The 25,252-nt window shown below is 41.0% G+C and overlaps 1 protein-coding gene across 5 annotated transcripts in view; it reads right to left on the minus strand.

The window, feature by feature from the left end:
• Positions 1–25,252, minus strand: part of ZMAT4 (zinc finger matrin-type 4) — a 255,411-nt gene that overhangs the window by 21,818 nt on the left and 208,341 nt on the right. For 3 of the 5 annotated variants that reach the window (XM_029064334.2, XM_029064335.2, XM_029064330.2), the window contains one exon: positions 20,604–20,700. The exons of 1 other annotated variant lie outside the window; for it this stretch is intronic. In XM_029064334.2, coding sequence (XP_028920167.1) covers positions 20,604–20,700 — 97 coding nt within the window. Of the gene's footprint in view, positions 1–20,603; positions 20,701–22,168; positions 22,227–25,252 lie in introns of those variants that run through there. One more of the 5 variants, XM_029064332.2, reaches the window with a different exon arrangement.

The raw sequence follows: 25,252 nt of genomic DNA on the forward strand, positions 1-25,252 counted from the left end.
CCTCCCTTCTCTCTTTCTACTGCCCACCCCGCACGCTCCGCTCCTCTGCCGCCCACCTCCTCACCGTCCCTCGGTCTCGCCTATCCCGCCGTCGACCCCTGGGTCACGTCCTCCCGCGGTCCTGGAACGCCCTCCCTCCTCACCTCCGCCAAACTGATTCTCTTTCCCTCTTCAAAACCCTACTTAAAACTCACCTCCTCCAAGAGGCCTTCCCAGACTGAGCTCCTCTTCTCCCTCTACTCCCTCTGCCATCCCCCCTTTACCTCTCCGCAGCTAAACCCTCTTTTTCCTCTTTTCCCTCTGCTCCTCCACCTCTCCCTTCCCATCCCCACAGCACTGTACTCATCCGCTCAACTGTATATATTTTCGTTACCCTATTTATTTTGTTAATGAATTGTACATCGCCTTGATTCTATTTAGTTGCCATTGTTTTTACGAGATGTTCTTCCCCTTGACTCTATTTATTGCCATTGTTCTTGTCTGTCCGTCTCCCCCGATTAGACTGTAAGCTCGTCAAACGGCAGGGACTGTCTCTATCTGTTGCCGACTTGTTCATCCCAAGCGCTTAGTACAGTGCTCTGCACATAGTAAGCGCTCAATAAATACTATTGAATGAATTTAGGATAGTCTAATCCACAGCCATCCATCCACGGCATTTATTGAACACTGTACTAAGTACTTGGAAGAGTACACTGCAATAGAGTTGTTAGAAGATCCCTGGCCACAAGAAACTTTCAGTCTAGATGGGGAGAAAGACATTGAAATAAATTACAGATAAGGGAAATAATTATAGAAAGGGAAAATATAACTGTTACCCTTTTCTGAATTCATGTCTTTTTTGTCACTTATAGAGCCTATTACTCTTTTCTAATTGGCCTTTATGTCTACTGAACTTCTCATCGTCCCTCCTAAACTCTCCTCTCTTTCCAAACTTCCCTTCTTTGTTAACACCATCCTTCCTGTAACTCAAGTCCTTGACACTCCTTGTCATTCTACTTTCAAATTCAATTTACTGCCAAAATCTGCCAGTTCTTCCTCAAAAATACCTCTCCAATATGCCCCCCACCCCAGACAGCCACTACCTGGTTCATGGTTTTGGTGTATGAAGATGAAACAAAACTCCTTATTTTTCCACTCAAACCCTGTCATGTTCCTGTTCTTCTCATCACTGTAGACATCACTATCTTCTCTCGGTATTACCTTCAACTCATCTCTCTCGTTCAACCCACATATTTAATATGTCACTAAATCTTGTTGGTTCTAACTTCACATCATTAAAATAATAATAATTTAATAATTATGGTATTTGTTAAGCACTTACTATGTGCAGAGCACTATTCTAAGCGCTGGGGTAGATACAGGAATCAGATTGTCCCACGTGGGGCTCCCATTTTTTAATCCCCATTTTCACAGATGAGGAAACGGAGGCCCAGAGAACTGAAGTGACTTGCCCAAGGTCACACAGCAGACAAGTGGCGGAGCCGGGATTAGAACCCACGATCTCTGACTACCAAGCTCGGGCTCTTTCCACTGATCCATCCTTTCTTCTCCATCTAATAATAATAATAATAACAATAATAAAGGTATTTGTTGAGTACTTACTACCTGCCAAGCTCTGTTCTAAGTGCTGGAGTACATACAAGGTAATCAGGTTGCCCCATGTGGGGTTCCCAGTCTTAATCCCCATTTTACAGATGAGGTAACTGAGGCACCGAGAAATTGAGTGGCTTACTCAAGGTCACCGAGCAGACAAGTGGTGGAGCCGGGATTAAAACCCATGTCCTGTGACTCCTAAGCCAATGCTCTTTCCACTAAGCCACGCTGAGGAGACTACCACCTTGATCCAAGCATTTATTATATTCCACTTGGATTACTCTATCAGTTTCCTTGCTGCCCTCTCTGCCTCCTGTCTCTCCTTACTCCAATCCTTATTTCATTCTGTGGTCTAAATCATTTTTCTAAAGATACATTCAGTCCACATCTCCCCACTTGTCAAACACCTTCAATGGTTGCCCATTCATTTCCTTATCAAACAGAAACTCCTTACCATTGGCTTTAAAGCACTCAATCAACTCACACCCTTATCCCTTATGTCACTGATTTCCTACTCCAGTCCAGCCCGCACATTTCATTCCTCTAACACCAACCTACTCACTGTAAGCACCTCAATCTCATCTATCTAACTACTGACCCCCTTCCCATTTCCTCCCTCTGATCTGGAACTCCCTACCCCTTCATAAATGACAGACCACCACTCTCCCCACATTCAAATCCTTATTAAAATTACATCTCTTCCAAGAGGCCTTCCCTGACTAAGCCATTTCCCCTATTCTTTCTCCCTTCTGCATCACCTATGCACTTGAATCTATATCCTTTAAGCACCTGATATTCATTCCACTATCAGCCCCACAGCACCTACCTATATATCTGTAATTTATTTTAATGTTGGCCTCCTCTAAACTGTAAACTCTGGTGGGAAGGGAATGTGTCTACCAAATATGTTACATTGTACTCTCCCAAGTGCATAGTACGGTGTTCTGCATACAGTAACTGCTCAACAAATACCATTAATTAACTGATTTACTATTCCTCACTGTTCTCCCTGTCTCCAGTCTCTCCTCCCTTCCATCCATACTCCACTCTGCTGCACACAAAATCTTCCTGAAACATTTTCAGAGCATGATGCCTCTCTCCTTAAAGCCCTCCAACTTCAATCAATCGATTAATGGTTATTCATTGAGCACTTACTGTATGCAGAGCACTGTACTTAGCATTTTGGTAATTACAATACAACAGATTTGGTAGATGTGATCCCTGCTACAAGGAGCTTACAGTCTATGGGGGGAGGGAAGGGACAATAGACATTAAAATAGATTATGGATAGGGAAAGAATAGAGCATGACGATATTTACACAAGTTCTTTGGCTTGGAGTGAATATCACAGTGCTCCACTCTGCGACAAGCAAAGGCTCCTTACCAAATGCTTCAAGATTATCAACTAGCTCTTTCTAACTTAAATTCCTTAATTCCCTACCTATTACTACCCTGACTGCACCCTTCAGTCCTCTGGGGTGTACCCGACACCCATCTTACCCTTCTCCAACTTCCTGCTCATGATTGCCCCAGGATTTGTTACTTCCTCCTTATGCCAAATCCTCCAGGCCTAAATCTTCCCCACCTTCAAAGCTCTCCTGCCTTCCCATGGATAAGGAAGATACCTTGTCTTTGCTGAATCTCCCAAACAGTCCACAGGTGCTTACAAAATACCATCTCTACTCTGAAAATTGTGTCTCTTTCAGCAAGCATTTCCTAATTCATTCAATCGTATTTGTTTTATTCATTCATTCAACTGTATTTATTGAGCGCTTACTATGTGCAGAGCACTGTACTAAGCACTTGGAATGTACAATTAAGCAACAGATTGAGACAATCCCTGCCCAACAACGGGCTCACAGTCTAAACTAATCACCAGTACCCAGATTCTTATCCAACCTGTAACCTTCTTTTTCAGGGACCTGTTTCCAAAGGCATTCCCAGAGCTTCACTGGCTGCTTTACAAACACATCCAACCCTCCCCTACACTGCACTGATTTAGCATGGAGAGGTTGACTGGAGAGACAGTTATTTGCCCTCCCCTGTGCTTGGTAATGGCTTGACAGGGGTCAGGGGCATATCTGATGGATGGCTCAAAGGGGGCACTGACAATAGAAGCAGCATGGCTTATTGGAAAGAGCACAGGCTTGGGAGTCAGAGGTCATGGGTTCTAATCCCAGCTCCACCACTTATCAGTTGTGTGACTTTGGGCAAGTCACTTAACTTCTCTGTGCCTCAGTTACCTCATCTGTAAAATGGAGATGAAGACTGTGAGCAGGACGTGGGACAACCTGATTACCTTGTATCTACCCCAGCGCTTATAACAGTGCTTGGCACACAGTAAGCGCTTAACAAATACCATAAAAAAATGGGGTGATTGTAAGGGGCATTTGCAGACTCCCCTGTTCTTCAGTGCCCACTGGCCCAGGACCTTTGTAATGGTATTTGTTAGGCCCTTACTATGTGCCAGGCACTGTACTAAGTGCTGGTGTAGATACAAACTAATAATTTTGGACACAGTCCCTCTTCCACATAGGGTTCATAGTCTTAATTCCCATTTTACAGTTGACGTAAATGAAGCCCAGAGAAGTGAAGTGATTTGCCCAAGGACACACAGCAGACTAGTGACAGAATCGGGATTAGAACCCAGGGCCTTCTGATTCCAGGCCTATGCTCTATCCACTATGCCACTGTGCCAGGGTAGGGTCCATTTGGGCCCAGTTTGGTTCAAGAGCAAGGCCCTGGACAGGAGTCATATCTGGGATGCTAAATCCATTTGTTCTGGAACCTACAATATGACCCTCATTAATATCAATTAGTGGTATTTATTGAGCACTTACTATGTGCAGAGCACTATAAAGAAATAGTTTTAAATATTTTGGCTTTTACTTCAATCCACTATACAAAAAATACTGAGATAGTTCAAAGAACTTGTAAAGTATGGAAAAATGTACACATTCATATGTGATCAGAACACATATTTGTGCGAGTGGGTTGTATTTTCATGGTTGTTATAAAGGAATTCCATAGTTCTCTGAGGAAAATAGCAAAAACATACATAGAAGAAAAAATAAATTGGCTCCACAAAAGGACATAAGCAAAAGAAAGTATCTTGTTAATCTTTAAGTAAACTAAAGGAGGGTTTTAGAGGAAATAATCTCCATCAAATTTTATCAACCATGATTTTTAGGTGACACAGTGCTAACTGTAAATAATTAAAAAATGCAATGAGCATTAGGCTACTTGAATGAAAAATTGGAAATGTGAGGAATGTCTCTAATGTATAAGGTTCAGAATGTTTTTCTACTGATACTGCCAGAACTTAATACAACGCTTTTGGTACATCTCTATTTTCTACATGATTTGTTTCAAATTACATCCATGAGGTTATTCCAATGTGAAAATGATCTCCTTTTTCTATCAGAAAAATAAATTTAAGGAAAAATTAATCCTTCTGAAAACCAAATGATTTTCTCAACATCATATAGTTATTTCTGGGGGTCAAGACAATAAAGTATAACACGTTAATACAATCACTCATCCTATCCTGCCTGGATTACTATATCAGCCTCCTTGCTGACCTCTCAGCCTCTTGTCTCTCCCTACTCCAGCCCCTACTTCACTCTGCTGCCTGGATCATTTTTCTACAATAACATTAAAGACATGTCACTCCACTCCTCAAAAAAAACCTCCATTGACTGCACATCCACTTCTGCATCAAACAAAAACTCCTCACCATTGGCTTTAAAACACTCCACCACCTTACCCCCTCCTATTTCACCTCATTTCTCTACTTCTACAACCCAGCCAGCACACTTTGCTCCTCTAGTGCTAACCTTCTCACTGTGCCTCAATCTCGCCTGTCTTGCTGCTGACCACTGGCCCATATCCTACCACTGACCTGGAACAACCTCCCTCCTCAAATCCGACAATTACTCTCCCCTGCCTTCAAAGCCTTATTGAAGGCACAGCTCCTCCAAAAGGCCTTCCCAGACTAAGCCCCATTTTTCTTCACCTCCCACTCCCTTCTGCATCACAGTGACTTGCTCCCTTTGCTCTTCCCTGCTCCCAGCCCCACAATACTTATGTACATATCTGTCATTTTATTTATTTGTTTTGATGTCTGTCTCCCCAACTCTAGAATGAAAGCTCACTGTTGGAAGGGAATGTGATTGTTGTTGTATTGTACTCTACGAAGCTCTTAGTACAGTGCTCTGCACACAGTACGTGCTCAATAAATAAAATTGAATGAATCTGTGAAGCATTTATCTCAAGTTGACATTGAAAATTCTTTTTTTAAAGTTTTGTTCTCTCCCTCACTAGACTGTAAGCTTCTTGAGGGCAGGGATAAAATCTATCAACTCTAGTGTATTGCTGTGTCCCAAGCATTCAGTATAGTCCACTGCAACCCTGGATCACATTTCACAGTATGCTTCCTCCACTCATGTGCAAAAGCTGTGTAGTATTGCTGGAGGAAATCCAGACACCAGGCTGATCTTGTCTATCTAAAATGCATCCTTATCTGTATTAATTCTGCCCTCTACTCTGCCTGGCAACAATATTTCCCCATGTCTATTGTCCCTGCTGTTTCAGACTTTTAACTTCCTAAATCAATCAATCAATGAGCAGTTACTTTGAGCAGAGGACTGTTCTAAGCACTTGGGAGAATATAATACAACAGAATTGGTAGACACGTTGCCTACCCACAACAAACTTACAGTCTAGAAGAGGAGATAGACATTAATATAAATAAATACATTTGAATGTGTACATAAATGCTTTGGGGTTGGGGGTTGGTGAATACAAATTGCTCAAAGAGTGCAGAAAGGAGAGGAAGTCGAGGAAAAGAGGGCTTAATTAGAAAGGCCTCCTGGAGATGTGATCTTAATAAGGTTTTGAAAGTGGGGTGAGTGGTTGTCTAGTATATATGGAGGGGGAGGGAGTTCCAGGCTAGAAGGAGGATATGGGAAAGATATTGACAGTGAGGTAGATGAGACTGAAGTATGGTGAGTAAGCCAGTGCTAGAGGAGCAAAGTGTGTGGACTGGATCATAATAGGCAATCAGTGAGGTTAGGGGGAAGGGGATGTGCTTTAAAGCTGATGGTAATGAATTTCTCTTTGATGTTAAGATGGAGAGACAACCACTGGAGGTTCTTGAGTAGTAGGGAGAGGCAAATTCCTCAAACCTCCTGCCCCCCCCCCAGCTGCCCCAATATCTTGTTCCTCGTTACTTTGCCATATAGTTCATCTATAAAATTGAAGCCATTAGGCATGCACTCCTTAAAATTATCCCTGCTCCTCTACAGACCCTTCCTTTTCCCGCCCATCCTTTTCATTAGTATCTCTAACCCCACTACCTGCATCTACAACCCCATCCCTTCACTCTTCCTGAAACACTTGCCCCATCCCTTGTTCCCTCCCTGACTGCAATCTTCAACTACTCACTTTCCAACAGCTCCTGTTCCATTGCTTTTAAACATGCCTATACATTTCCCATTCTAACAAAACTCTCCCTTGACCCTACAGCTCCTTCCAGTTATTGCTACAGCTCCTTCTACCAAGACTCTGCAAACTCCTTGAGTGAGTTGCTAACACCCACTACCTCTACTTCCTCTTATCCAAATATCTCTTTGACCCCTGAAATCTGCTTTCTGCTTTCACTCTACAGAAATGGTCTTCTCTAAAGTCATCAATGACCTGCTTGCTAAAACCAATGGTGTCCACTCCATCTTAAGGCACCTCAACTTCTCCACATCTTAGACACTGTGGACTACTCCTTTCTCCTGAAAACATTACCTAACCTTGCCCTCACTGACACTGTCTTCTTTTGGTTCTCCTGCTATCTTTCTGACTACACTTTTCTTAGGTTCCTCCTCTGCCTCCCACCCTCTGTGGGAGTCCCTCAAGGCTCATTTGGGTCTCCTATTCTCCATCTACACCCACCTCCTTGGAGAACTCGTTCATTCCCAATGACTTCATACCATCTCTATACAGCTGATTGTCAAAGTTATCCTTCTCTGCAGTCTGCATTTCCTCCTGCCTTCAGGACATGTATACCTGGATATCTCACCAACACCTCCAACTTATGATGTCCAAAACAGAACTTCTCATCTTCACTCCCACATCCTCTCCACCCCACCAATTTTCATATCACTGTAGAAATTCCTATCTCCCAATTCCACAGTCTTGGTGTTATCCTTGACTCATCTCTCTCACTCAATCCACACATTCAATCTGTCACCAAATCCTGTTAGTTCTATGTTCATGTCTCTAGAATCTGCCCTTTCCTCTCCATTCAAATTCTACCACACTGATCCAAGCCCTTATCTCCCACCTTGATGACTGACTTGATGTCTGGCAGGGGGGTCAGCCTCCTACCTGACCCCCCTGCCAACTGTATCTCCTCTCCTGTCTCTCCCTTCTCCAGTCCATACTTCACTCTACTGCCCAGAATATTTTTCTAAAAATGTTCAGTCCACATCTCCCTACTCCTCAAAAACCTCTGCCTAACCCCCTCACATCAAACGTAAACTTGTTACCATTGGCTCTTACTTTACCTTGCCCTTTACTTATTTCAATCCAGCCCTTACACTTCATTCCTCTAAGACCAACCTAGTCATTGCACCTTGATCTTGTATACCACACTGCTGAGCACTTGCCCACATGTGTCCTCTGGCCTGGCACTCCCTTTCCTCTCATTAAAAACCTTATAAAAATCACATCTCCAACAGAGAGTCATTCCCTAAATCCTCTTTTTACCTCCCCCCGTGTCATTATGTACTTGGATCTGTACCCCTTAAGCACTTGATATTCATCCCACTCTCAACCCCTACAACACTTATGTACCTATCCTAAGGTATAAAGCTTAGGTTTAACCTTAAACTTTCCCATTTCCCCTAACTGTATTTTACTGAGGTTCTCCCCTTCGAGAATGCAAGCTCCTTGTGGGCAAGGATTATGTCTTCCAAAACCATTGTACTGTATTTTCCTAAGAATTTAGTACAGTACTCTGTACACAGTGTGCAATCACTATCATTGATTGACTGTACATAGCGGGTCTGTTTACTATTGTACTGTAACTTCCCAAAGTAAGCACACAGTAAACACTCAATAAATACTATTGAATGAATAGTAAGTGCTCAATAAATACTGATTGATTGATCTCCCTTCCTATTAACACAGGAGTGGTGGACAGATGTTGGGGGTGACTGGTATTCAGGAGAAGGAATAAAGAGGCAGTGACTAGGATCAGAGCAGTGTTCTGAGGAAATAGGGGAGAAAATGGGTGAGGAAGGAAACTACCTCAGTCTAACAGGTGACTGCCATTTTGAAAGGTCCTTCAGAATGCCTTTGGCCTTTCTGGGATTATCTGGGTATTCGACTGTAAAGATTCATGAGGCTGCATAATCTCACACACCTTGTTCTGACCTTGCTCTCCTCACCCCAAGTGTTAACGAGAAGTACTAAACCGCCCCGATTTAGTCGACAATACCACAGACAAGGGGCATGAGATGGCATTACGACCTCTATGATTTTAAAATTTCCTCTCTCATAGGTTCTAGTTTCCTAAGAGACTCCTTAGTAGAAAAGTTAAATCTATCCCTTCAGAGGAAAGGGTTTGACTTTTTGCAGGCCAAGTGACCCAAAGAGGACAGGAGCAGAAATCTACCATCTTCCTTGGTTTACGGGATCATCTGCTTGCTCATTCTTGACATGTGGCATTGTAGCATGTGAGCAGCAATAAGATACAACATTTGAAGTCCTTCCGCAGTTCTTTTGTAGCTTTTTCTGGGAAAGCAAAGCCATGTAATGGCCTTGCAAAATTCAGAGTCAGCACCTGAATAAATACTCAGTGCAGTACTTTCAAAGAAAATGATCTAGGGTGTACACTTAAATCTGATTTATCGGCTTCATCAACTCAGAACTACTGGAAGAAACCGACTTTCATGCACATTCCGGGCAAGGCAACGAAATGATTAAAGGCCAATCCCTTCTTCCCTTTCAAAAACAACGAGAGTACAAATGAACATTAGGTGTCACCTGTAATTCCAGAAGTAATAAAAGAACCCTAGAACTTCCCATTTTCACCTTCCCATCCCAGCAGCAGGCTCAATCTATTCACATAATGTTAATTATAATCTGCCCCCTGGTACAGTATATACAGCAACGGCAGACCAGGGAGTCACATAAAAAAAGGATCTGCTGAAATCTTTCATGTTCATGAGAGCTAAAGGCACACAAAGGCCCAGGGGTCCTTGCAGGGAACTTTGGCATATCACTCTCTCTGGATTTGCTGTCTGGCTCTCTCATCATCTTGAAAACCTCCCAATTCATTTAACACCTCAACCGGGCAGATGCACGAGCAGAGGAGAACTGCCATTTGCCCACCTGTATAAGACTTGTATTAGTTCCAAATCACACTGCCCTACTTTGTAACTAAGCATCCTGCCTTCACCCTATTACCAAACTAGCAAAGCCTTTTCCTTTGCAGGGCAAACTATGGGGTTTTCTTTGTTGTTTTTTTAGTGACTGCAGCAGATGATTCTATATTCACATTAGACTCTTACCTGATGGATGCTCTCCGCAGTTAAAATTAGTCAATCAGTGGTATTTATTGAATGCCTACTGTGTGCAGAACACTTTATTAAGCACTTAGGAATATATCAAAGATTTGGGAGATGTGAGCTATGGTTCAGGATGCCATCATTACAGCTGGAAAAACACATTCATGATGTCCCATTATGCAACTTTCTGGAAGTCACTTTTGGAGTCATTAGTTCACTCCTTTCCACTGCCACCTCAGATTCCATTTCTAATCAATACCCACACACGTGCGCACACATAGACACATCAAAGAGTTCACTAGTGCACAACATCCTTAATTTTGGCCCAATCAACAAAATTTCAAATTCAGAAAAATGGTTATCTTCTTTAGCCTCTGAAGTAGTATCTCTTCTCCATCCTCTTGTTTTCTAAATCTGAGGATCAGAAGGGCTCTTTTTCATTTTGATTTATTGCTGTATTCCTTGTAGAGTATCTTATTTACTATTTTACAGCTCTAGAATAATTTGGTGCAGTCTTGAAAATCAGTATCATCATCCAAAATATTTGGCAACAACCTATCAAAGAGCTAAAATTACCCTTTTAAGTTGCCTTTCAAAAATGTCAGAAATAAATTAACTCTTAATTTGCAAATGAATAATAAAAGAGATCTTTTGGAAGCTCCAGCCTAGCTGGGAAAACTCCAGGCAAAGTGATGGATCAATTTCTGTCCTTCTTACTAGGGTGCAGAACTAAATTTAGAAATTATACTGGTGTGATGTCATCCTGATTTATTCTCCTGGACACTTGTGACTCATTTTCAACCACCTGAAGTAGCTAAGAAACTAATGGGAAGTTTTATATCGCTCATTTCTGGGTAATCTAAAGTACTTGTAGCTGGAACAGTTCCCAAAGATCAAATTTAAGTATATTAAGGAGAATTATTCATTCATTTACTGTCTGGATTCATGTCCCTTTACAATTTCATTTTAATCATTTTTACTAATTGACAAACCAAATCACCCAGAAGCCTCCCTCAAAACTGCTTTACATATCAGCATTAACATTTGCATTTTGTATAAACATCTCATCTGATTGGAAGCTTATTTTGTCTCCACCCTGTTAATGCCTACAGGAAGCTGTAATGCCATTAGGCTGTTGATAATATCTATAAAATAACTCAGAAGTGGCTGAGATCTGTAGGCCTCTTGGGTCACCAGTATCCCTATCTGACTCAGAAATAATCATATGTTACATGAAACTTCTGTGATTAATGCAAAGTGAGTTAACCAAAGTGTCAAAAAGAACTTCTTTAAACTAAGAGCCAGATAATAAAATACCATAAATACCCTCTTGTTTCTATCCCTCTTGACAATCCTAGTCTCCTTCCCCAGACTCTCCCGCCAACCTTATTCTGGGAAGCTTCTCTGGAAATAAAATCTTCAGGACCATATATTTTCCTCTGTGTTCAAGGCTGTTGCTTTTTGCAGTCTCTTAAGATCTGTATCTTTCTGCCCTAGGGTTTGAGTTCCCCCTCCATGCACTGCACAATATTAAGGAATTTGTCTGGCAGCTAGAGCTGCCCTTTTGAAGTATTTACAGGTCTGTTTCTTATATTATTAAAAGTGAACTCTGCCCTTCCTTGCAAGGCTGATGCTAGCCAATTAAGACTAAAATTTATATACGCACTGAAAAGGGCTTTATTTGCATTCACCATTGTTTCCCATCTAGGCCAGGTACATACTGTCTCTACCTGAGGAGAATGGCACGGCAGTTGAGAAAAATATTTTAAAAATCTGAGCCATGATTACTCACTGTTTGCTGCTTGCTGGTGGGGTCTCTGCCTCCTTTTCAACCTAACAAAAGGAGCCTTGGTAATGAGAATTTTGCACACAATTCTAGGCTGCGATTGTGAGCCCTTCAAGGGACAGGACCACATTTTTCCACCTGTGTATTTTCTCCTACCGTTCTGTACAGTGCTCTGCACACACCAAATCCTTAATAAAATTTTTTTTTCTTCTACTAATACTATTAGACTGTGTTCACAGAAACAAAGCAACAAGTGCCTGGTATGTACCTACCCATATGATTCTCCTGATAAATCTGAGAGGTTCTCAATTGACTCCACTGGCTTGGCCCTCACCTCTGCCCTCAATTTTCAGTCTGTCTGGGCTCTGTTTATCAAGGCCACCCAGAGGGGCAATGCAGAGGGACAGGATGGGGGTTTGCACAAGCCTTTTTCTGATAATCTGGGGGTTGGGATGATACTGAGATGGGCTCGAAGGTGGGACAAGTGGAGCATGTGCCCTTAAGGAATGTTCTGTTTAGTATAATTTTGTGTGTGCAATAATAATAGTAACAGCTACAAGTGTGGTATTAGTTAAAGTGCTTACTCTGTGCTAGGCACTGGACTATGTGTTGAACTGGATACAAGATGATCAAGTCGGACCCAGTTCCTGTCCTATATGGAACTCACAGTCTAATTAATGTTAGGCGCTTTGGTAATAAAAGCACCACACAGAAACACAGAGAAGCAGTGTGGGGCAGTGGATAGAGCACAGGCCTGGGAGTCAGGAGGTCACAGGTTTTAATCCCGGCTTTGTCACTTGTCTGTTGTGTGACTGTGGGCAAGTCATTTCACTTCCTCTGGGCCTCAGTTACCTCATCTGTAAAGTGGGGATTAAGAGTGTGAGTCCATGGGGACAGGGACTGTGTCCAACCTGAGTAACCTCTATCTGCCCAAGAGCTTAGAACTGTGCTTGGCACATAATAAGCACTTAAATACCATTATAATAATTTTCCTGGTCATATTAATCTATAGTCTGCCCAGACCAGAGTCACTGGTTTTATGCTGTGCTGGGTCTCTCATTGTCCTCTTCAGAATTGGAAATAAAACTGTAATGTACACTGGAAAGTTCAATCAGACATAATATTATTTTTGAAGTGTGGACACAAAAGCAGATTTCTTTGGGGTATAAAGAACAAATCTGGCCAAATATCTAAGACAAAGATCGTGAACAGCAGCAATGGATAGCAAATACCTACAAAGAGGTTGCTGTCATTTTGGCAGGATAAGATGAGGTGAGAAATGTTCTCCTTGTCATGAGAGCCAAGTCAGGGTTGACCTCCAGTAGGATTAGTGACCCAGATTGACACGAGAGGCACTGCAATATTACTGTTATCGTTATTATTATTATATTTGCTAAGTGCTGACTATGGGTCAAGCACATGTGTTAGGAAGATATGTTAATCAGGTTGGAGAAACTGAGGCAAAGTGACTTATCCAAGGTTACACAGCAGGCAACTGACAGAGCTGGAATTAGAGTCCAGGACTTTGGTCTTCCAGGCCTGTGATTTATTCACTAGGCCATTTTAATCCTCATTATCTTATTATAAGAGTATTTGTCATTCTCATAATGATATTTGTTAAGTTTTTAGTATATGGGAAGCACTGTACTAAGCACTAAGGTAGATTCAAAATAATCATGTTGGACACAGTCCCTGCTGAACCTGGAGTCCACAGTTTAAGTGGTAAGGAACATAGGTATTGAATTCCCCAAATGATAGTTCTGATGATCAATTGAAATATTCCACACTCTCAATTACTAATAACAAGAGAGATCATAGTTGTATTTGTTAACCACTAAAACTGGAAAAATAATCAGATAATCCTACCTTGCCCACATCCTGCCTTTAGCCTGGAATGCCCTCCCTCTTCAAATCCAAGAGACGATCACTCTCCCAACCTTCAAACCCTTATTAAAAGCACATCTCCTCCAAAAGGACTTCCCTGACTAGGCCCTCATTTCTGCTTCTCCCACGCACTTCTGCATTGCCATTGCACTTGTTTTGCACCTTTTATTTGCTCCTCTCTCAGCCACAGACCTGTAATTAATCCATCTATAATTTAATTAATTTATTCTTATTAATGGCCATCTCCCTGTGTAGACTCTACACTCATTATGACAAGGGAACATGTCTACCAAGCACTGTACTCTCCCAAGCATCTAGTACAGTACTCTGCAAACAGTACGTGTCAATAAATATGATTGATTACTTGTTTCCTGGGCTTGATGAACTCAAATGTATTTTAGTAGAGTTCAGTGACTCTCCTTGAAAACCTCAGCAGTCATCCAAATGCTTTTTAAGGTTGAAATTACAATAGCTTCTTTTTGAGTGTATCTATATATAGCCATTTCAATAATAATTACATTATTGTTTTTATTATTATGGAAATTACTACAGCTACATTTTTAAATGGAGTAATAGCTGTGCCTTTTACTACTATAAGGGACTGAGGAAACCTAGACAAAGAGGGGATTCTATATGGCTGGCAAAAACACAATAGTTAACTAAGCTCGTTATGGGCAAGGAATGTGTCTATTTCTTATTATTTTGTACTCTCCCAAGCACTTAGTACAGTGCTCTGCACATAGTGCTCAATAAATAGGATTGGATGAATGAACTAGTAGCCAAGCCTTCCAACACTGAGGGGGAGACCCTTTAATGCATATGAAAATGGCCAGAATGTGAAGGCAGCTACCTCCAGAGTCAAAATCATAATAAATGGAAAAGCACCAGAATTTGATGGCATTTCTGAAGAAATCTACAAGCAAAGAGGGGACCTGATCCTCAGACATCTGGAAAAGTTCTTTGTCAACCCTAAGTAAATGCCACAAGACATCAAAGGAGCCATATAATCACCATTTTTAAGAAGGTTGAGAAACTGTCAGTGGAAACTACAAAGTAATCTCGTTTCCCCTTAAGCTCAGTATATCAAAAGAAAATTCTTCAACTTCCCTCCCAAATCCACTCTTTCTCCTAAATTTTCCATCACAACACCCAACACTTATCACCATCCTTCCTATATCCAAATCCAGCAAACTTGCTATTGTCCTTGACAAGCTCATAATACAGTGGTCTGTAGAGCATAAAGGAGCAATAAATGTTTATTGATTGATTGACTCCTTGCTCCCTTTCAAACACCCACAGTCTGTTCATAAATCTCCAAATCCTATAGTTTTTCCTCTACAACATTTCTGGATCCATTCCTTCCTTTCTTCCTGAATGGCCTACACCATGGTCCAAGCACTCATCATAGCCCAGCAAGAATACTAGCTATACCCTCCTTTCTCCTCTCTTTTCTGCTATTCTCTCCCTCCTCCTGACTGTACTTTGCTGCATGGGATGCTCGGGCCTGGGAGTCAGAAGGACCTGGATTCTATTCCTGACTCCGCTACTTGTCTGCTTTGTGACCTTGGGCAAGTCACTTCATTTCTCTGTGATTCAGTTACCTCATCTATAGCATGGGGATTAAGACCATGAGGCCCATGTGAGATAGGAACTGTGTCCAAACTGATTAGTTTGTATCTACCCCAGCACTTAGAACAGCGCTTGACACATACCATTATTACTATTTTTATTACCCAGATCACTTGCTAAAAGTCATTCTGCGTATGTGTCTCCAATCCTCCTAATCTTCAAGGGTTACTCACTCTTCTTTCCATCAAGCAGAAACTACCTCCAGACCATTGGTTTTCAGGCACTCCATCAGCTCTCTTCTTCTCACCCACTCAATCACTTCTTTTTATTATTGGGCAGGTCCATCCTCTTCACCTTTCCCAAGCCAACCTCCTCCCTGGGCCTCATTCTTAATTATTCACATCTTTCCTCCTGCCTTGATATATCTCCTTCTATCCCTTCCCATCTTCAAAGTCCTTCTAAAATCCTACCCTTTCCAGGAGGTTTTCCCAGATTAATTTTCTTTACCCCACATCAAATCTTCGCATAACTGTCACCTCAGCACTTAAGCATTCACATCCACCCATAGAGCTTTTGTACATATTAATTTACACATTCTATCATTAGGCCCTTCCTTTTCCACAGATCCATCTTTTGAATCTCTTCTTCTTTCTATCTGCATCTGTCTCCCTTGTTAAAAGAGTAAGATCCTTAAGGGCAGAACTGTGTTTTCTATTTCTGTTTATACTAACCAACAATCTTAGTACAGGGCTTTGCATACAGTAGGTGCTTAATAGATGTGATTATAATACGGTAATACGGACCACCCTCTACTCTTGGATATATCACCCAAATTTGTCTTTACTGACACTGTCCTCACCTTGTTTGCCTCCTATCTCTTACTTAGACAGCTCCTTTTCAGTCCCTTTGGTATGCCCCTCCTCTGCCTCCGACCCTCTAAATGGGGTGGATCCCAGTTGATGTATTTGCAATGAAAGATACAGAAAAAGTGTAAAGAGCAACACTAGGACTTCTATAATGAGCTCATTCAATTTACAGAAACACTTGACACAATCAACAAGCCAGATTTTGGGAAAAATCTATCAATCAATTGTATTTATTGAGCATTTATATGTGCAGCACACTGTACCTAAGTGCTTGGGATTGTACAGTACAATAGAATTTGCAGACATGTTCCCTGCCTATAACAAGTTTACAGTCTAGAGGGGAAGACAGACTTTAATAGGAATGAATAAGTAATTTATAATTTATAATTCAAAGAAATGTACAAATAATTATTATTAGCATAAGCTTGTTTGGGGCAGAAAACATGTCTGCTAATTCTGTTTTACTTTTCCAAGTTCTTAGTACAGTGCTCTGCACATAGTAAATATGATTAATGCATTGATTGAATGAAGTGCTGTGGGGTTGGGGATGGGGAGACTATCAAGTGTCCGCAGGTCACGGACTGAAGTGCACAGACAATGCAGAAGGGAGAATGAGCTGGGGAAAAGAGGACTTAATCAGGGAAGGCTGCTTGGGAAGAGATGTGACCTTAGTAATGCTTTCATGGTGGACAGAGTGGTGGTCTGGCATATGGGGAGGGAGTTCTTGGCTAGGGGGCAGATGTAGGAATGGGGATGCGATGAGATAGATGAGATAGGCGAACAGTGAATAATCTGGCACTAGAGGAGTTCAGTGTGCATGCTGGGCTTAGTAGGAGATTAGTGATGTGAGGTAGGGTGGGGCGAGCTGATTGACTGCTTTAAAGCCAATGGTAAGGAGTTTCTGTTTGATGTTCAGATGGATGGGCAGCCACTGGAGGTATGTGAAGAGTGGGGAGACATGAACTGAATGGTTTTGTTGATAAATTATTAGTGCAGCAGAGTGAAGTATGGACTGGAGTGGGGAGAGACAGGAGGTCAGCGAGAAGGCAGATACAGTTGTCAAACTGGGCTCACAGTCTAGAGCCTGTTGCTGGGTAGGGATTATCTCTATTTGTTTCCAAATTGTACTTTCCAAGCACTTAGTACAGTGCTCTGCAGACAGTAAGCACTCAATAAATACGATTGAATGAATGCAGTGCTAAAATCAGCACTCAGTCTCAGTCTGAGACTCTTTAAGCTGTCACCAAATTTGGCTACCTAGTTTGATTTGCTTGATTAAATGAAGATAGAAAACAGAATTTTAAAAAGCCAGAATCGATTCTGGCTAGATTATAAGGCAGAACCTGGCAATGCCACAAAGTTGACCAATGCAAAGCTGCCATGGTAACCACTCTCGTATAATAATTATGGTATTTGTTAAGCGCTTACTATGTGCCAAGCACTGTTCTAAGCACTGGGGTGGATACAAGGTAATCAGGTTGTCCCACGTGGAGCTCTCAGTCTTAATCCCTTTTACAGATGAGGTAACTGAGAAACAGAGAAGTTAAGTGGCTTGGCCAAGGTCATACAGCAGACAAGTGGCAGAGCTGGGATTAGAATCCACGTCCTCTGACTTCCCAGCCCGTGCTATTGTCACTAGTATGAAACCTGACCTTATGAATAGATACATCTGGCTCGTAGAGAAATTTCACCAGCCCCACACACAAACTACAGAAAACATCAAATCACAGGGTAAGATCATGAGCAAGAACAAAGGCAGCTCACTAGTCCTGAATCAATGTTCACAGCAAGTCAGCTCCACTAGGCAGGATAACGAAAGGACAGTGGACAATAGCCCAAACAGTTGCTGTGTGATGAATTGAAAGAAATCTCACACAAGACAGAAAGGCAGAATAAACAGTTTAAACATACATTGAAGCACAGCATCAAACAATGCAAAATTGCAGTGAACTGTTGAGAGATCCCTGCAGCATACAGATTATTCTGACCCAGAGCAACTGGGAGAAGGGCTGATCTTCTCAAGCACAGACTTTGAGAAGATTGAAATAGTGAAAGTCAGGCTCAATGGCATAGGTCCTGAATAGGACAGATCCATTGGTGCATCAAAAATCAAACAAAATTACAATATGTACTGGTTTTCCTTCAGTCTTTTAAGCCAAAATTGCAACCACGAATATGATCTACCAACGTCACATCATCTTTGAAAAACGGAGGATAGCTAGGCATGTGTGTGTGTGTGTGTGTGCGCGCGCGCGTGTGTATGTATACACACACATGTATAGTAAAGATGCAATTTCATTGTGGGCAGTGAATGTGTCCATTTATTGTTATATTGTACTCTCCAAGCATCCTGTCATGGTCACATTTGGAGAATTTCCAGGAATCTATCAGTCACAACTATCGGAGGGAGAATCAAGCAGAGGCATATCCATTCCATTCCTAGCTTGGGCAGTAGCTTACAGGTGGAAGGCAATCTGCTATAAGTCAAAACTCACCTGTGCTGGGCAGCAGCTGCATGGGAGAGAGTCGAGGGCAGACACTCAAGTTGACTGTGTAGAAGGAGGCAATGGTAAACCATTTCCATATTTTTACCAAGTAAACTCTATGGATCCACTACCAGAGCGATTGCAGATGGAGGTGGAATGTTCTGGGAGAGATGTGTCCATGGAGTGTCCATGGAGACACTCAACAGCATAGGACAAGACTCTCCCAAGAAGTCAGTTCAGCGCATTGCACACAGTAAGCACTTAATAAATACAAATGAATGAATGAACTCTGAAATATCTTGAAAAATATAGATTTGTTCTTGACTTGTGTGTTTTCCAGTGTAAGCAGAGGCTAAATTTAATGTTGGTTCATTAGCCCTCCCACATCCAATCTTAATACAAAACAACATTTGTGTCCATATTAAATAGGAAGACCATCTTATCTGAATTAATTTGCTTAGTGAAATTGGTTTATGTCCATATTAATCAACACAATTTGTCTGAACTGGGATGTACGTCATGTTCTTTTAGCTTAAAGCTTGTTGGAGCCTTCCAATTCAGGATTCATCAATCAATTTAAAGACAATAAGATCAGACATGAATCTTCTTGAAGTTTTATATTCAAGATACATTCTGTATATGCAACAATCATTGCCACAAGAACTAGAACCTAACAAGGTGCTAATCTTGCATTTTTGGAGGCATATGTCTGAGACTGAAATCATTTAAATTACTAGAGATTTATGCAAACTAACATTCCCTCCTGTTCTTTGTCTAGGATACAGCCTGCCAATTCCCAAGATTAGTGCAGAACAACTCACAGACAGTGAAAACTGCCAAGCTAACCAAGAACAAAAATTATAAAGGATTTCAAGTGATATCCAACCTAATGATAATGACCCAGTTATATTTTTAGAGAGAGCCAATTTGTTTATTTTCTTATTTAAGAAAAGGTGTGTCCATTCATGTAAATAATAATGACTCTTAAATTGTTTTATATTAAATTGTTTCTGCTGTTACTGGAATCTGCCAGCTCCCTAGGCAGAGATTCAAAGAGAAACCAATCTGAGAATCATAAAATGGCTTAAATGGGCAGTCTTAAAAGAGCATAACAACCTAAAACAAATTTGCCTTTTTAGAAACCCCACCACAAGCCAAAAATTCTACCAGATGGGGAGGCAGTGCAGTCTAATGGAAAGAGCACAGGATTGGGAATCAGGAGAACCAGGTTCTAGCTCTAGCTCCAGCTCCTCCACTTGCTTGCTGTGCGACTCTGGGCAAGTCATTTAACTTTCTGTACCTCAGTTTTCTCATCTGTGGTGAAAAAATATTTGTTCTCCCTCCCTCAGAGTGTGAGCTGTGTTTGGGACAAGGACTGTCTCTACTCTGATTATCCTGATTTTCCGCCAGGACTTACTACAATGCTTGGCACATAGTAAGTGCTAATAAATACCATCATCATCATCATCATCATCATTGTTGTGGTTAAATCAGATCCCAAAGTTAATTTTACCTGGCTATTTAAGTGACAGCCAGCAATCAAATGTGTTGCTCTTTTCCACACAGTCCTTACAAAGAACTGCCATATTCTCAGCTGGAATGTGAACATTGGTTCATTTTAATGGCCAGGCATTTCACTTGTTTTCTAGGTCAAGTCTCTTTCACACTGGCTAACTCCAATACATTGACAACGAGCACAGCTGACGCCTACCTTTCCTTTTGAGTTATAGAAAGTAAGGCAATCATTGGGCTTAAAAAATCACAAATGATTTTAACTCAATCATTTCTTTCTACAGTGATAATAAATACACATGAATCAGCATTCACAGAAAAGTTGAACAGCGAAACGACCTACTTGGTTTGATGTTTAGAGCCTTTCAGATGAGCATGATACTGTTCTATTGAGTTTAGAGTGACATTACAGATGCTACATGTATAACTGCGCTTCAGACCTGTGAACACAAAAGCAACTTGGTGAGTTTAATTCTATAACTCATATCATATTCAGACAACTTTGAACTCAAATAAATCAACTTTGTTTTGATTAGTTTTCAGAGATAAATGTTGGTTTCATCAGAATTGTAGGATGTGTCCCTCTAGATTGAAAGCTTGATTGGGCAGGGGACATATTTCCTAATCCTGTTGTTCTGTACTCTCTCAAATGCCTAGTATAGTGCTCCTCACAGAGTAAGTACTCACTAAATGCCACTGATTGATATGTCATTCATCCCAAGATGACTTCCCCTTGGGATTCTTCTATTGGTCCCTTCTAATAATAATAATGTGTTAGCACTTACTATGTGCCAAGCCCTGTATTAAGTGCTGGGGTAGATACAAGATAGTTTGGTCAGATACAGTCCCTACCCCATATGGGCCTCAGAAGCTATGCAGGAGGAAAAAATGGTATTGAATCCCCATTTTACAGATAAACTAAAGCAGAGTAATTAAGTCACTTGCCCAAGATCACACAGCAGGCAAGTACCCCAAAGGCTAGATTAGAACCGAGGCCCTCTGACTCCCAGGAAAGTGCTCTTTCTACTAGGCCATATGTCTGGAATGATGTGCTAAATGGCAGGTTATCTGACTCTGCCTTCCCTTTATGGCCTGTGGCAAATGGTAGAAAGAAGTCCAAAGGAAAAGCTTTATCAACTATCTACTGTGAAAGTATTTTACAAAGATTTCCTTTCCATTCTTCGTATGTAAAATTCAGAAAGAAACCTTATTACCCAATAGATAGTGAGTTCCTTGAGGGCAGGGAAAATGTGTTTGGCTTCTCTACTTTCTCAAACACTTAACAGTGCTTTCTTTACACTCAAAAGCTGCTCCATGAATACCACCGATAGACAGACTGATTGATTACCTTAAGAGTCAAATCTAGCAGTTCTAGGTTTTATGCCTGCCAGTTAATTGGTGATAGCATCCATCTCAAGCTCTTGAAGAAAGTATTTCCCTTGCTTAGAGAGGGATTTAGCACATGAAAACCAGCAGCGGGCACTGCTCCCTTTAGAGTTTCCATCAATCTTAGGATAATAAACAGTAAATGCTGTTTATATGGGTCTTCCCTTGGCAGCTAGACAACCACTGAGCACCTCTCTCATTTGTAACAAATGGCATTTGGGTTTGGGCTAAAATGTGTAAATATTTTTTACAAAAGAACACCAATCTATCTCATGGATATCTTCTTCTGTGATTTTTCCATTATATTGCTCATGCCTCTGCAATCAAACGTGGACTTGTCTAGTAAATGTTTAGCCTTTTATTTTGAAGGGAAGTACAGGAATCATAAACTGGGAATGCAATGCCAAGAAAAATCAGAGGCAGAGAAGAGGATGTTGAATAGACACTTATGAAATGGTTGTTCCTATTGGTACTTATGCATTATTGGTGCTCAAAAGAAGCACAACTGTAGCTTACACTTACCAAATGCCTTTCCTGCAATTAATTCAAGGTTACTGGTGTTATTCAGTTCAATTCTGTCCTAGAGAGAGAAAGGGTGGGCTGTCAATGCTTGTAGAGGATTGCCTCTGCAGATGTCTACGGGAATAGGAAACCACATCTCCCACACCAAACTCTGTCCCTGTTCAAGGTGCACCCTAGGGGGCAAGGGCTGTGATGGCCAGGGAGACCTGATCACTATCAGAGTATTTCCAAACAGGAGCCTGGAGAGTAAACTCAGCAGAATGGAAGTACCAGCTTCTGCCATCCAGGGTAGATACGCTAATGGAAGAAGATATGGATATGGAGAAACTTAGGTTTGATGTTCTAACCAGACAACCATCAAGAATCCTCTCCACCCCTCAGTTCTTGTTGGGATCAATCAAGCAATCACTCAATGATATTTACTGAGCACTTACTATGTGCAGAACACTGTACTAAGCACTTGGGAGATGGCAATGCAACAGCATTAGCAGACACATTCCCTGTCCATAATAAGCTTACAATCCAGAGAGAAAGAGACAGAAATAAATATCAATAATTTACAATATATAATTTAAAGCTATGTACATTAGGTGCTGTGGAGTTGGGGTATCCTGCTGCTTCCACTAGGGAGCTGAGAGGACTGAAGAGTTGACCTCAATATTAACTTTGAAAAGAATTCCCTTTAATTCCACATTTCAAGCGAACAGAAATCCAAAACATCTGGCAGGCTCTTCAGTCATTTCTCAAAACTAAAGGGGGCATAATATTGAGGTAAAATTTCCCAGTAACTCTACCTATGTGAAATATTTGACTATTTCAACAATTATTCAGACTCTTTCATTAAAACTCCACTATGCAGCTAACCATTTCCTTTCTTTTTCAGATTTTCCTGCTAGAAAAAGATTTAAATGACTTGTATTTTTCAAGATCTTCCCTGAATCCACTAAAATTCAGGTCTTCATGGCAAGGGTTGTCTTCAAATTCAGATTTAAACCAAATGGTTTACTCATTCTTTCTGCTCATCTATTACTCCATTTGACAGGTCATGGTGCTGTGTTAATGTAGCTATACTGCTGTTTGCATTTAGCTGAAAAGGCTATCAATCAATCAACTGTATTTATTGAGTGCTTACTGTGTTCAGTGCACAGTACTAAGTGCTTGGGAGAGTATTATACAATGGAGTTGGTGGACATATTCCCTGCCCACAAGAAAGCAGCATGAGAAGCAGCATCTCAGAGTGGATAGAGGAGCATGGGCCTGGGACTCAGAAGGTCCTGTGCTCTAATCCTGGCCCTGCCACTTGTCTGCTTTGTGACCTTGGGCAAGTCACTTCACTTCTCTGTGCCTCAGTTACCTCATCTGTAAAATAGGGATTGAGAGTGTGAGCCCCACGTGGGACAGGGATTGTATCCAATCTGATTTACTTGGTTCCACCCCAGCACTTAGAATAGTGTCTGGCACTTAGTAAATGCTTAACAAATACCACAGTTATTATTATATTATTATTACTATTATTTTTAAGGAGCTTACAGTTGTACCAATTGCTGGTGACACTGCGGAAGAAGGGTGGAGGGTCTTGTTACTATAGCCAAGGAAATGACGCTGCACCTTGACTTTCAAGCAGGAAATCAATGCCAACCACTACTGTTTGCTACTGAAGTAATGGTTCATCATCTAGTCAGTCAGTCAGTCAGTCATATTTATTGAGCACTTACTATGTGCAGAGAACTGTATTAAACACTTGGGAGAGAACAATATAACAGATACAGTCCCTGCCCACAATTAGCCAATAAGGCATCATTATCTGTGTATAACCCTTTAAATCAGTAATATTTATTGAGCACTTACAGTGCACAGAGAACTGTACTAAGTACTTGGGAGAGTACAATATTACAAAGTTAGTGGACATATTTCCTGTCCCCAGTGAGTTGTAATGTAGCTAAATGGGGAATTTATTATTTATAACAATAATACTGATTATTTTTAAGCACCAATCATTTGCCAAGCCCTGTAAAAAGTGGTGGGGTAGATAAAATAAAACCAGACTTCACACAGTCTCAAACCCACACAATGTTCACAGTCTAAGGGTAGGGAGAACAGTTATTTAATCCCCATTTTGCATTAGAGGAAACTGTGGCACAGAGAAGGTAAGTGACCTGCCCCTGATAACCCATCAGGCAAGTGGTAGAACCTGCTCATGTTCTTTCCACGGGGCAACACTGCTTCTCTTCATCTGTTTCTCTTATTGCACTTAGTACTTAGCAATCAATTAGATCTGACCTCAATGTAGATAGATATAATAATAATATTACGATTCTTGATAAGCATTTACTATGTGCCAAGCACTGTTCTAAGCACTAGGTAGAGACAAGTTAATCAGGTTGGACATAGTCCCTGTCCCATAAGGGTCTAATGTACAGATTATATTTATATAATATATATATCATATACATATCATACATATTATATATATTATATCAATGTAGATAGACATAATAATAATATTAATCATGGTACTTGTTAAGCATTTACTATGTGCCAAGCACTGTTCTAAGTACCGGGGTAGAGACAAGTTAATCAGGTTGGACACAACCCTTGTCCCATATGGGTCTAATGTACAGATCATATTTATATAACATATATATATCATATACATACAATATAAAATATGCAAAGGTTCAGAATCATAGAGATAATTTTTCAGCTTTATGCTATGAAACAAACCCTAAACCTAGGTGGGAAAAATATGTCCTTAGTGGTTAATTTGCAATTTAGCTACACAGGATTCCTGACCAGAGAGCCACAAAATTATCATAATAAAATGTGCTTTATTCATTCATTCATTCAATAGTATTTATTGAGCGCTTACTATGTGCAGAGCACTGTACTAAGCACTTGGAATGTACAAATCGGCAACAGATAGAGACAGTCCCTGCCCTTTGACGGGTTTACAGTCTAATCAGGGGAGACAGACAAGAACAATGGCAATAAATAGAGTCAAGGGGAAGAACATCTCATAAAAACAATGGCAAATAAATAGAATCACGGTGATGTACATCTCATTAAACAAAATAAATAGGGTGA

This window comes from Ornithorhynchus anatinus, chromosome 5 (assembly GCF_004115215.2).
Source record: "Ornithorhynchus anatinus isolate Pmale09 chromosome 5, mOrnAna1.pri.v4, whole genome shotgun sequence".
NCBI lineage: Eukaryota > Metazoa > Chordata > Mammalia > Monotremata > Ornithorhynchidae > Ornithorhynchus > Ornithorhynchus anatinus.